The 12,178-nt window shown below is 38.5% G+C and overlaps 1 protein-coding gene across 6 annotated transcripts in view; it reads left to right on the top strand.

Moving 5' to 3' along the window:
• PCSK5 (proprotein convertase subtilisin/kexin type 5) overlaps positions 1 to 12,178 on the top strand; it is a 452,855-nt gene that overhangs the window by 270,532 nt on the left and 170,145 nt on the right. For all 6 annotated transcript variants that reach the window (XM_057498570.1, XM_036893448.2, XM_036893449.2 and 3 more), the window contains exons 14-18: positions 638 to 781; positions 5,089 to 5,191; positions 6,418 to 6,611; positions 8,596 to 8,680; positions 11,994 to 12,091. In XM_057498570.1, coding sequence (XP_057354553.1) covers positions 638 to 781; positions 5,089 to 5,191; positions 6,418 to 6,611; positions 8,596 to 8,680; positions 11,994 to 12,091 — 624 coding nt within the window. The remainder of the gene's footprint in view (positions 1 to 637; positions 782 to 5,088; positions 5,192 to 6,417; positions 6,612 to 8,595; positions 8,681 to 11,993; positions 12,092 to 12,178) is intronic.

Genomic DNA, 12,178 nt, shown 5'->3' with positions numbered 1-12,178 from the left:
GTTCAGCAGAACATGCTACAGTGGTGGAAATGTTCTATAGCTGTGCTGTGCACTGTAGTGGCGACTAGACACATATGGCTATTGGGCACTTGAAATGTGGTCAGAACACAAATGTGGCTGAACAACTGAATATTTAAATGTTAGTTAAATTTAAATAGCCAAGTGTGTCTAATGGCTACCATTGGACAGTTCAGGTCAAAAGGATAACAAATAGTGTTCTCAAGACTGAATGATTGATTCAGGATTCAGATGGACCAAAGTAGTTGTTTTTGTCTTTTTAAATTCAAATAAGACTTTTAAACCTAGAAAAACAAAGCCTTCTGTAACATTCTAGAATTCTCTTATCTAGCTATCTGAGGTATGTTTCTTTCTCAGTCTTCTTATAAATACTGATTAAATTAAGGCCTGTCTTATAGTTGGTGCTCAATATATGTGGTATGTGAATTACTAACTAGTTAATTCTGCATATGGTAGAAAATGTGCACTTCTAGCCGTGTGTCTGATATAGTCATTCATATGAATCTGCTTCTCACAATTCTCCTACTGTTGCTTTTCCTTCAGTGAGAAGGAATTATGGAAATAATAAAGGTCAAAAATGAATGTTGGTCATACTATGGTTCCATTATCATTTCCCAAGGTAAATTGAAAGAATGGTCTTTGGTCCTCTATGGCACTTCCGTGCAGCCATACTCACCAACCAACGAGTTTCCTAAAGTGGAACGTGTCCGCTATAGCCGAGTTGAAGACCCTACCGATGACTATGGTGCAGAGGATTATGCAGGTAAGCTGGCTTCCAACAGGGACACAGGCTAAGGAAAGAAAGCTTGAGTGTCATCCACTATGCAGAGATAACCTCTACCCATATTCTAATACATTTTCTTCCATCTTCTTTTCCATCCCCCCAAATATTTGTATGTGTATTCATGTATATATTCAAATATTCTTTTTTTCTCTCAAAGGTAAACCCACACTGTACAGTTTTTATATCCTTTTTCCTTTAAATATATTATTAGCATATTTCCCTGTTGTCAAATATCCTTAGAACACATATTTAAGAGACAGCATAATGGTCCACCCTATGATTGTACTGTAGTTTATTTAATTATAATCTAGGTTGTATACCTTGGTTAGAGTTTTAGACTATTTTAAACAAGGTTTGGATGAATGTCATTACTTATCAGTCTGTCAGTATCTTTACTTCTTTAGAATAGAATTCTGGTCTGAGAATTACTACATCAAAGGAAATAATCAGTTTTAGAGTGAGGATTCATTTTTTTACATTGATTTCCAGATATGATGCACCAGTCTACACTGTGACCAGCTTTGTGAGTGTTTATTGCACTCATTCCTGCCAGCATTGAGTGGAAAAAAATTTTTTAAAAAGAACACTTTTATATTTTAATAGCTTTGATTGCCAGTAAATCTAAACATTTTTTCTCTGTAGTTCTCTGAATTAAATACAAATGTCTTTCACTCATTTTTCTATTTAAAGTGGCAGCAGTTTTCCTACCTACCTATAAGAACTCTAAATGCTACCATCTCTCATGCTGTCTCATACAGTAGCCCCCCTTTATCTGGAGTCTTGCTTTCCATGGTTTCAGTCAACCATAGTCCAGATGCAGATGATCCTCCTTCTGACCATATGGTCAGAAGGTCAGTAGTAGCCTAACACTAGGTCACAAAGCCTACGTCATTCACCTCACATCATCACAAGAAGATACTTAGAGACCACATTCACATAACTTTTATTATAGATATACTATAACTTGTTATATAATTGCTCTATTTTATTATTAGTTATTGTTTTTAATCTCTTACTGTGCCTAATTTATAAACTGAACTTTATCATAGGTTATGTATATACAGGTTAGGTATCTTAAATGGTTTTAGGCATCCACTCAGGGTCTAGGAATGTATCCTCCAAGAATAAAGGGTGACTAGTGTATTTGCTGAAAAGATTGTAGTGTTTGTTTTGTGTTGTGTTTTGACAGAAAAAGAAAATTGAAAGATAGGGTTTATAGCTTCAGATAACATTTGTGACATTTTCACAGTTTTTTTCTTTAAAATCAGCTAAATATTCACATGAATTTTATTATCTCTGACTTTTACATTTGGCCATTAATTCATCTGTAACTTATTTTGATTTATGATACATAGTGTGAAGAAGTTCCAAACAGACTAACAACACGGGCTGAGTTACCATCCCTGATTAATTTAGTAAGTTCTTATACCAGGGTCTCTTGTGGTATCAATCTAATAATTCTTAATCCAGTAGCAGCCCTCTATATTTTAATATCCATTGAACATTTGCTTCTTGTTTTCAGCATTGGAATTTAATTTGAATTTACATGCAGTATCATGGGAAGAACTGTTTTTTACAATATACTGTCTTTCTAACAATAACATGTCCCATTTTACTGAAATCTTTATTTTTATGTAGTGTTATTCCTAACTGGTAAATGCTGGTATTTAGGAAATCTATTGGCTGTTGCCTATTTACCTTATATCTGGCCATTTTGCTTATGTATTTTAGAAATGGTTTTCTGGGAGCAGTTAGGTAATGTAGTCATATCATTTGCAATTTTTTTTCCTCCTTTTCAGTATATCTCTGATTCCTGTCTTGTTGCATTGGCTACCACTTCTAGAAGCATTTGCTGTTTCTGAGCTATGATCATTAACATTTAATGAGCAAAGCTTTTCCTGATGGAGAACTGTTTTTAAATAGCAGTTTAATGTACCTTTAGACAAGAGTTTTATTTTTCTGGCAGCTCAGATTCTTTTTCTAGTTACTAAAGATGAAAGTACTTCACTAATCACCTTAACAGAATATCTTAAATATGCACGTGGTTCCTTTTATTCTATATAGATAGTATCCTAGAGTCAATAATAGACTTGGATGATTCAGACCAATTAAGCCAACCAGAGAGTGTTTGGTTTTATCTTACTTTGCTTTGTGCTTGTAGCATTATTATTTATGATACAAGTAACAAACCATTTTGTTTTCTCTGATAGAAAGTATGTATATCCAAAAACATAAGTGGAGCATAATAGTAACCTGTTACTATGTGCCTTATGGTATCTAGTTCAAGTTTTGGTTAAAATTCTGGACAGTCCACTAGGAGCCCCAGGTAACTTTTAGCAGTGATGGATATGGGCCATGTCTTGATTGTCATGACAGTTTTAGGAGTTACATATGTATCAAAAATAATCAAGTTGTACCCTTTGCTTATGCGCAGTTCACTGTGTCAAAAATTGTCTTAAAGACATTAAAAAAAAAATTCTGGACAGTCATACATCTTTGTGATTTTTTTCTCTTTACATCTCCAATATGTCCACATTGGCACTTGTGAGAGAACAAAGACAATTATTTCATTATTACCCTGCAAACCTAAATTACTAAACTGCATCTGGAACAGTTTAAAATTATAAAAGAAACAGCATGGTGTGTGAATGCTGCTCAGAGCCCTTTGGCACATATCAAGAATAAATTTTGGGGGGTTTTAATTGTAGAGATCATCTGGTGAAAATTTAGAATCACCCATGATTCCTTTTATTCAGAGCTGTGATTTTCACCTTCATTAAAAAGTCAGCTTTTCTAGAGGCACAGATGGCATTATCATAATCAGATCCCTATACTGTTTCATCAAATTCCAGGGACTCACTGCTAGCTGAACTTCAACCTTTACACAGCAGAGAGAGACTCTCCTCAAGAACCATGGCAGGCAGCTAAAATGTCCCAAGTTGTACTGGCTAGGGAATTTAATTTAGTGATCAGTTTTAAGGCTTTTGGGGAGATAGAGATAAACATTGCTGTCAAATGACTCTTGTAATCAATCAGGTATGTATTTCAAGTCTTCAGTATTTCAAAATGACTTGTTTCCATTCAGATCAAAAGGTGATCTCCAGCACGTAATTTACTACACCTAAGTAGGAGACCTGGACTATGTTGAACCCAGCTCTCTTAGCCATATGATAATGGGAAAACCACTATATCTCTTGAAAAAGCCATTTTCTCATCAGAGAAAAAATGAAGGTATTTGATGACTAGATTGTTCTCTAAGTCATCCTCCTCAGTTCTATCATTTTATGTTTCAATTCAGTAATTATGTAATGACTAAAGGAGACCAAGTTTCAACAGAAAGTCCTAAAACATTTTTGGCACCCTGGACTTACTGTTTGTACATATTGTGCAATATGTTTTTTGCTAGTTAAAGTCACATCAATGTTCAATGGGAAAGAGCTTGAAGATTATGAGACTAAATGTCCTAAAATATGGAGAGCAAGGAAAAGGGAGTTAGTTCAAGCAAGTACAATATCTACAACTAGCCTATGTCATTAGAAAGCTTTTCATCAATCATAAAATAGCTCCATCTCTCTAGCATTCCTCCTTCTGCCTGTGTATTCTCTCTAGTTTTATGCCAGACAGGTAACCAGGAGAGATTAGGGACCTTCATCCCAGGTCTGGAATTCTTTAAGCAAGATTGCATTTTTAAAAATTTATGTGTAGTTTTCTTCTGTTGAGTTGCCCATCAGCCTACGGATGGGATGCAATCGTAAATCTATGATCTGTGCCCCAAGTACCTGCTTTGCAATCCAAGACTACATATTGATAAGCTTGTGCCAGATGCCATGGTGTTGTTTCTTGCTGGCTACAGCTTATCTCAGAGGTATTCAGCGGCTTTAATGACCTTGGATGAGACAGGCAATTTGGTCCAGGCATTGAATAATAACCTTTTTTCTGTTCTGTCAACAGCTTAACTTTTCATTTTTCTATAAATCTGACATTTTTATCATTATGCATATTTAATTGTAGTCAGGTTTTTTTTCCCATTTGCAACAGTGGCACTGTTCATTTGAATTCTGAAGTATTTGCTATCTGCCACAAGGCAGCCAAATGTGCTTTAAAGATCAGGCTGTGACTCGGATTTCCATTTTTGATATGTAGGTAATTGAGGTTTTCCCCAAGAAAGTCAAGTCATAGCCACTTTGAACATTATTCCTCCATCTTAAAGAAGTCTTATCTTATTCAAAGTAAAGCTGGCCTGCTTTAAAGTCATTTCTTCCAAGTGTTCTAATTCTTTTGGAAAGGTCCCTGCGACCCCGAGTGCAGTGAGGTCGGCTGTGAAGGGCCGGGACCAGACCACTGCAATGACTGTTTGCACTACTACTACAAGCTGAAAAACAATACCAGGTAAGAGAAAGGCCAGCTCAGACCCCCACAGCGTGTCCCAGGAGCTGCCACAGAGTCACTGCAGGGTGCTCGGGCAGTGTCTGACGTTCTACCACCAGGACCTCAGCACAGACAAGATGCCACTGCACAGCCCACCCCTCTGTGTGTAATTCAGTGGTGAAACTGATACTGAGCTACAGGGCACAAACTGCAACTATGTGTTAGGGAGCTGCAAATACCTTTTCTCCCATTTGGAAAGAGGTGATGGGGAGAGACTAGCTCTGCACACGCCTGGTCTTCCCCTCCAGACTTTTCCATCCTTGGGATATTTAATGCTACAGCTACATTTGCCCTTCATGAGAATGCCAGCACACGGGTCGCATGGAGGCCATCACCCGCCGCCCAGTGTGCAAGCCCTTGCTGTGGGTGGTCCCTGCTCAGTCTCACTGTTGCACACTGAGGCAGACCTGCTTGGACCCTGTCACTAAGGCCCCCTGGCCTCTGCCTTGAGCTGTGTCCACAGAGAGGGCCATGGAATAGTAACTGACGTCCGAGGCCAGGCCCTGCAGGTATGTCTCCCACAGCCTGCCACCTTCTCCCTACTCCTTCAGGGAAACTCACTTTGGGGAACTGACTTGTGGTAAATCGCACTCCAGTCACCCAGACATGTTCCATTTGTACTTACGACCATGCTGGAATGTAAATTCCTTAAAGGAAAGGCCCTTGGCTACTGTAGCACCACCTCTCATTACTTGGTACTTAGTAAATATTTGTTAATGAATCAATAAAGCCCTGTTCTTCAATTATGAGCAAACCTTCATTTTTAAAGTTTATCATAAGCACTGAAAATATTTATATTAATTTAGACAATAGCATACAACTACCACCACACACAGGATCCATATGACAAATACACAAAAGCAGGAGTAACCCCTTATTAGAGACCTTTCTGCATAAAATTGCAGTTCACATGTATTTTCCCTTCCACTCAATGCCACGATCTTCCTCTTGAGACTCCCTTTCTAACCATCATCCTGTTTAAACCCAAACTAGAAGGTGGTTTGGACCAAGGCGTGTTTACGTGATACTGTGTAAGTGCTCTGCTGCTTCGGCACCTACACAGGAAAAAGCTGTAACCAACAGAATTGGGCCCTTTGGATGCTGTGGTACAATCATGGTTTAAAAAAAGATTTTGAGACTGTGTCTCTGGTGACCCTGCCCCCTTTTCTTACCATTCCACAATGTAGGATCTGTGTCTCCACCTGCCCCCCTGGCCACTACCATGCTGACAAGAAGCGATGCAGAAAGTGTGCCCCTAACTGTGAGTCCTGCTTTGGGAGCCACGGTGACCAGTGCCTGTCCTGTAAATATGGATACTTCCTGAATGAAGAAACCAATGGCTGTGTGACTCACTGCCCTGATGGATCTTATCAGGACACCAGTGAGTTCTTTTCAAATGCTTGGGTGTAGAGAAGAAGCATAAGGTTTTCATCTGGTTGACTCTGGGAGGGGTATTCCTCCTTCAGGAAACCTAGGGTTCACTTAATAACAAATAGGTTATAGCCATATTTTTAAGAGAACACTTAACAATTATTTTGTAAAAAAGAATGCCTGTCATGAACTGTGCCCGGAGGTCTTCAACCCCATCCCCTGATTCAGTGATTTCCTAGGAGGACCCATAAGATGCAGTCTATAGTTATACTCATGTACTCACAGTTATGACTTATTTCAGCAAAAGAATACCAAGTAAAATCAGCAAAGGGAAAAGTCTGGAGGAAACCAGGCACAAGCTTCTAAGAGTTTTCACCCAGTGGAATCACACAGGATGCAATGCATTCCCCCAGCAATGATATGTGACAACATGCATGAAATGTAGTCTACGAGGGAACCTCCTTAGAATCTCGGCACCCAGAGCTGTTTTGGGGCTCTTGTCCTGAAGGCACCCTCTGCCTGGTGCATACCAAAATTCCAGACTCCTAGAAGGATAGCAGCTATGAGGTAGGGCAAAGGGAACCCTCGTGAACTCCAGGTTCCCAGATACTAGCCATGAGGCAACCTTATAAGTAAGCTTTCCACGGGTAGTAACCAAGCTTGTATGGTATCAACATGTACCTTTCAAAAAGCTTAAACAACATTACCTTAATGCAAATCTTCAATAGACATGTGCCAAAGACTTATTTAACCCATTAATGAAAGAACCTACAAGGTAATAAATGGGATCAAAGACTATCAAGCATTATATAATCACTAGGAAAGGGAAAATGAAATCTATTTGCTGAGTTAGAGGCAAACTGAGTAATTTCCAACATGGCAGTACAACTAGAATTTGGCTTATGTTTTTCAAATGGACAGAAATTCTTTGCAACTTACCAGAGTTTGGGCCCTAATGAACCATCATTAACAAACAAAGGTACATTACCTAGAGAATTAAATAGTTCTTGGCACACCTACCCATTAAGCAGTGCTCTGGTGTGGCCCTGAGAAGGACTACAGCTATCTTTTGCTTTATTTATGAATTTGCAATAATTTGTCTTAATAAGGGTGTTGCACCATGTATATAAGGACACTGAAATTTCATGTTTCTAGACAACCTAAGAAACCAGAAAACCCAAGTTTAAACAAAGTTTCATTCAGTTCTGCATATACATGCTTATAATCCACATGCATCTCAGAGAAAGTATTGAATCTCCAGAAAAATTTTGCCTAAGGTAAACAGGCCTTACTTATTAATATAATGAACCACAGTTGTTTTTTTTTCCAATGGGGACCTTGTGTTTGGTATTAAACAGGAAAGGTAGTATCTATAGCATATTTGTTCAAATAGACTTCTATCCTGTAGAATATGTATAATACCTGAAAAACAACAACATATACTTTATGGCAGTTGAATAATTAATAAGACACTATTCTAGACAATGCAAGAAAAAACCCTTACCTTGCAATCTTCAATGTAGGTTCCCTTTTCTAGTATAGTTCATGAGAGTAGTCCTAAAAGCTGTGAGCATGGCGGTCTGTATTCCATCCACAGTTGCAAACACTGCTTCTCAACCCTTAATCAAGGCATTTCCTCAGCCTCATCAGTGGAATTTTCATTGTTGGAAATTAGGGAACCCTGCTTGGGAGAGACAATGGGAAGAAAAAAACTGCCAATAAACTATTCAACTGACAGTTAAGTCAACTGCAGTTCTCTTGTCTGCAAAATGGTAGATGTTTCTGAGGTATACCTCCCAGTGCTACAATTCCTACCTGTATTTGCTTTGCTGAGAAGTGATAGCAAATATGAGTGTGAGGCTTTTTGTGCAGTTTTCAGCTCAAGGCCAAGTGTACCGTTGCACATGTTAGCAAATAGTAGATATCTCCACATGATTTTATGGACTCCAATTGAATGACTGATTTATAACCTTGTTAATTTTTTTTTAAAACAGAAAAAAATCTTTGCCGGAAATGCAGTGAAAACTGCAAGGTCTGTACGGAAGCCCACAGCTGCACGGAATGTAGGAGTGGACTGAGGTAAGAGAGTGAAGGATGGCATAAGTAACAGCCCACAGGGCTTCTCAATATAAAGAAAAGAGAAAAAAAATGTGTTAATAAATAACCTTCTAATCATCACCCTTAGTTTGACTCCCAAACACTTGATTGCTATTTGCATGATCTCTACGATTGTGTGTGAAAAATTGGATGCCATCTTGGCTAAGGAAGGTTTGTAAACCAAATAAAATTCTCCTTAGAAAAGATGGCTCAGATACAAGTAAATAAAAATGGCCATTTGAGAGCTTTCTTAGTGATTTTTGACCGGCAGTACACCAGTCAAGGATTACTGTGTAGGCAATACCATTGAATTATATTTAATCCCCCTGATTCATTCCTCTGATGGATAGAAGCTATTCCCTAATCTTTATTATTTCTCTCCATATAGCCAATCATTCACTTATCTTAAGTGCCTCAGGCTCAGCTCCATTATGCTATGGTATGCAAGTAGATTTAACACCTAGAGATGTTTTCCTTGAATGGATGACTTGCTCATTGCTAAAGCCAGGTAGTTGATAGATTCTGTAAGAGAACAACACACGGCTCAAATGAACTAGGTAGCCTCTTAATACCATAGAGAAGCTCAGACCATCCTATGTGGGGTAAGGAGTTGGATCTGATGTTTATGTAGAGCTAGAAATCTGCTGCACTCCAATCCCTTTTAGGTATTGAGAGTACCTGTGTTTCCACCTTTAATCAGAGGTGAAATAGGCAGGTCAGGGAAGTTTCCAGGCAGGTAATTCTTCACATTCATTGATACTGGAATATATTTTTATTTAGATTTATTGATTATCTGTGGTTTCTTCCCCCCCTCACCCCACCCCACCCCTGCCAAATGCATTCAGTGTTGGTTTACTTACTAGCACCTTTCATCTCTAAGCTTCAGTCTTGATAAAGATCAGTCTAGTCAGCCTCCTAATTCTTTTTGGAGAAGGAGCAAATTGGCATAATAAAAAGAAAGAAGACAGATATGGTCTCAAATCCTCCTCTGCTATTTATCAGCTGTGTGAGCTTGGCCAAGTCACTTAGCCACTCCAAGCTTCAGTTTTCTTAGCTATAAAATGGTGACTATAACCCCTACATTGCTGGATTATGATAAGGATTAACTGCAACAGCACTTACAAAGCACTTATAATAATATCTGACACATAATTGGTCCATGAGAAAGAAAGCATTTTAAATTATTTTCTATATTTCTTAGGGACTGTTTTATAGAGTAAGTTGACCAGCACTCTCCAACATAAACAGGAAAGCCATAGGTGTTAAGTTTGCCAGCAGGCACATAAAAGAAGTAAAAAGATACAGGTGAAATTCATTTCAATCAAATTTTATATTTAACCAAATATATCCAAAATACTATCATTTCAACATGTAATCATTATATGAGAGACTCTTAATGAGGTATTTTACATTCTTTGTCTTGTTGTACCAAGTCTTCGAAATCCAGTGTGTTATTTTGCCCCTAAAGCACACATCAATCAGGACAGTAAATTTTTGTAAGAAATTCTTGTATTTAGATTTTATAAATTTTAGAGTGGCATCAATTACAATTAAATAAAATTGAAAATTCCATTCCCTGGCCACACTCACCACGTTTCAAGGCCAGTACAGGCACTAGAGTACATGAGACAGCTCAGGTCTAACTAGCCGGTTTGTCACAGACCCCAGGTGTTCACAACGCCAGGTTTGCCTGCCACGCCAGCCTTGTGTTTTGGAAGTACCGCCCCGTTGCACATCCCACTGAGTTCATTCCTTCCTCATACAGTGCAGCCTCTGTTTCCTGCTGAATAAGTGCCAACCTCAAAGTCATGTCTTGTATTAGAAAAACTAAGCAGCTTTTTGGGAACTTTGGTAAGTTTTTTGGTGGTCCTATTTCCTCCCACAAAAGAATCTGTTTGATGCAATGTCCTTTTTTTCCTAGCTCCACAGAAAAGGAAGGGATTTTTTTTTATTGGCTTTTTAAGTGACAGCGCTCTCTCTGGGCAATGAGACAACCTAGGAGTGGTGTTCACTCTTAGTGTCTCTTTAAGCCTCCCTGCGTTTTCCTGAGGGGCCTTTCTAGGGTGCCCAGTGTGCCTCAAAAGACCTGTAAGTTTTTAAATAGTGACTAGCAAACACACACAAATATATCTGTGCATAAAAATACTGGAAGGAAATTATTTTAAATGGTAACAGGACTGTTTGGGATTATTTGTCACCTACTTTGTTCTTCCCAAATTTCTTTCATGAGCAAAGGGAAAAATAAATTTTATGTTTGAAAATTAGTATGACCCATATCCAAAGCACAGGTAAGATGCAGTTGGAGCAATACAGAGAGTTAAAGAAAATAGAAACCATTTGACCCTGTTGCTTAGATGCCTATCTTCTAGTATCGTCTATTTGGTAACAGGCTTACAAGTCCTCCTCTGTGGTTCCACAGTGTTTAGTTTATTCCTTGAGTAATACTTGCACATTAAATGTTGTAAATTCTATGTATTTGCTTTGAATTTTAAGGATCAATCTATAGACTATGAAAGATATCATAGCTGATAGAATTAGGAAAGAAAAAAATAACACATTCCTTATTCAACAGTCTGACTCATTAGGTATTAAGAGTGCAAATAATGCCTAGAAACACTAAATAATAACATAAGTAAGAATAGTTGAGATGATTGGGAAAGGAGCAGTATAGGTAGGTAATTTTGCTGAATCATTCATTAGAGTTTAAAATAAATCAAGATTAGAGGCAAAAGTGCATTTGAATTGTGTTGTTCTGATGGGAATCAACAGGAGACTAAAATCAGAAACACTTAAAAACAAAAAAGGGTACTTCTCGGAGTTGGGGCTGGGCCTGGGCAGGGATAGTTGTGTCTTTTTATTCAGTTATAATTCATTTTACCCCATGTTCCTACTGCATTTATAATTACAAAACAACTCAAATGTTTATGTAGTAGGCCTGGGTATTAGGAAATTGTTAGTCATGTTGTGAGATCATGTGATAGTTTTCTCAATAAATTGCTTTTAGAAACCTCCAGGTTATAAGATGTTGAGCAAAGAGGGAATGTGTCAGCCAGTCTAACAGTTAAGAGGAATGTTCTCAAAGCTTGCAGCATGTATACAGGCTACAGGCATCACCACATGTACAGAGAAGCATTATAGGCATTAGGAGGGGGAAAAAGAGGCTCAAGGGCTATTTCCCCCCATTTTGAAGCTTTGCCAAATCCACTGATCTCTCGGGGGAGATACATTTGTACACACGGAGTTGGGGAGTCCTTACCTCTTCACCTGGTCACAGCAGCCTGTGTCCTGTCTTCAGCCTGCAGGGCTCCCGGTGTTCCGTCACCTGTGAAGATGGCCGGTACTTCAATGGCCTGGACTGTCAGCCCTGTCACCGCTTCTGCGCCACCTGTGCTGGTACCTATTACCCCAGACCTTTTGTTTCCTCTGGCTCTGATTTGGCTTTTGTGTATCCGTTTTTAGCATCACTCATGCAAACCTATG

The sequence above is a fragment of the Manis pentadactyla genome, chromosome 3, assembly GCF_030020395.1.
Source record: "Manis pentadactyla isolate mManPen7 chromosome 3, mManPen7.hap1, whole genome shotgun sequence".
In the NCBI taxonomy this organism is placed as follows: Eukaryota; Metazoa; Chordata; class Mammalia; order Pholidota; family Manidae; genus Manis; species Manis pentadactyla.
This window is presented reverse-complemented; position numbering and strand designations above follow the sequence as displayed.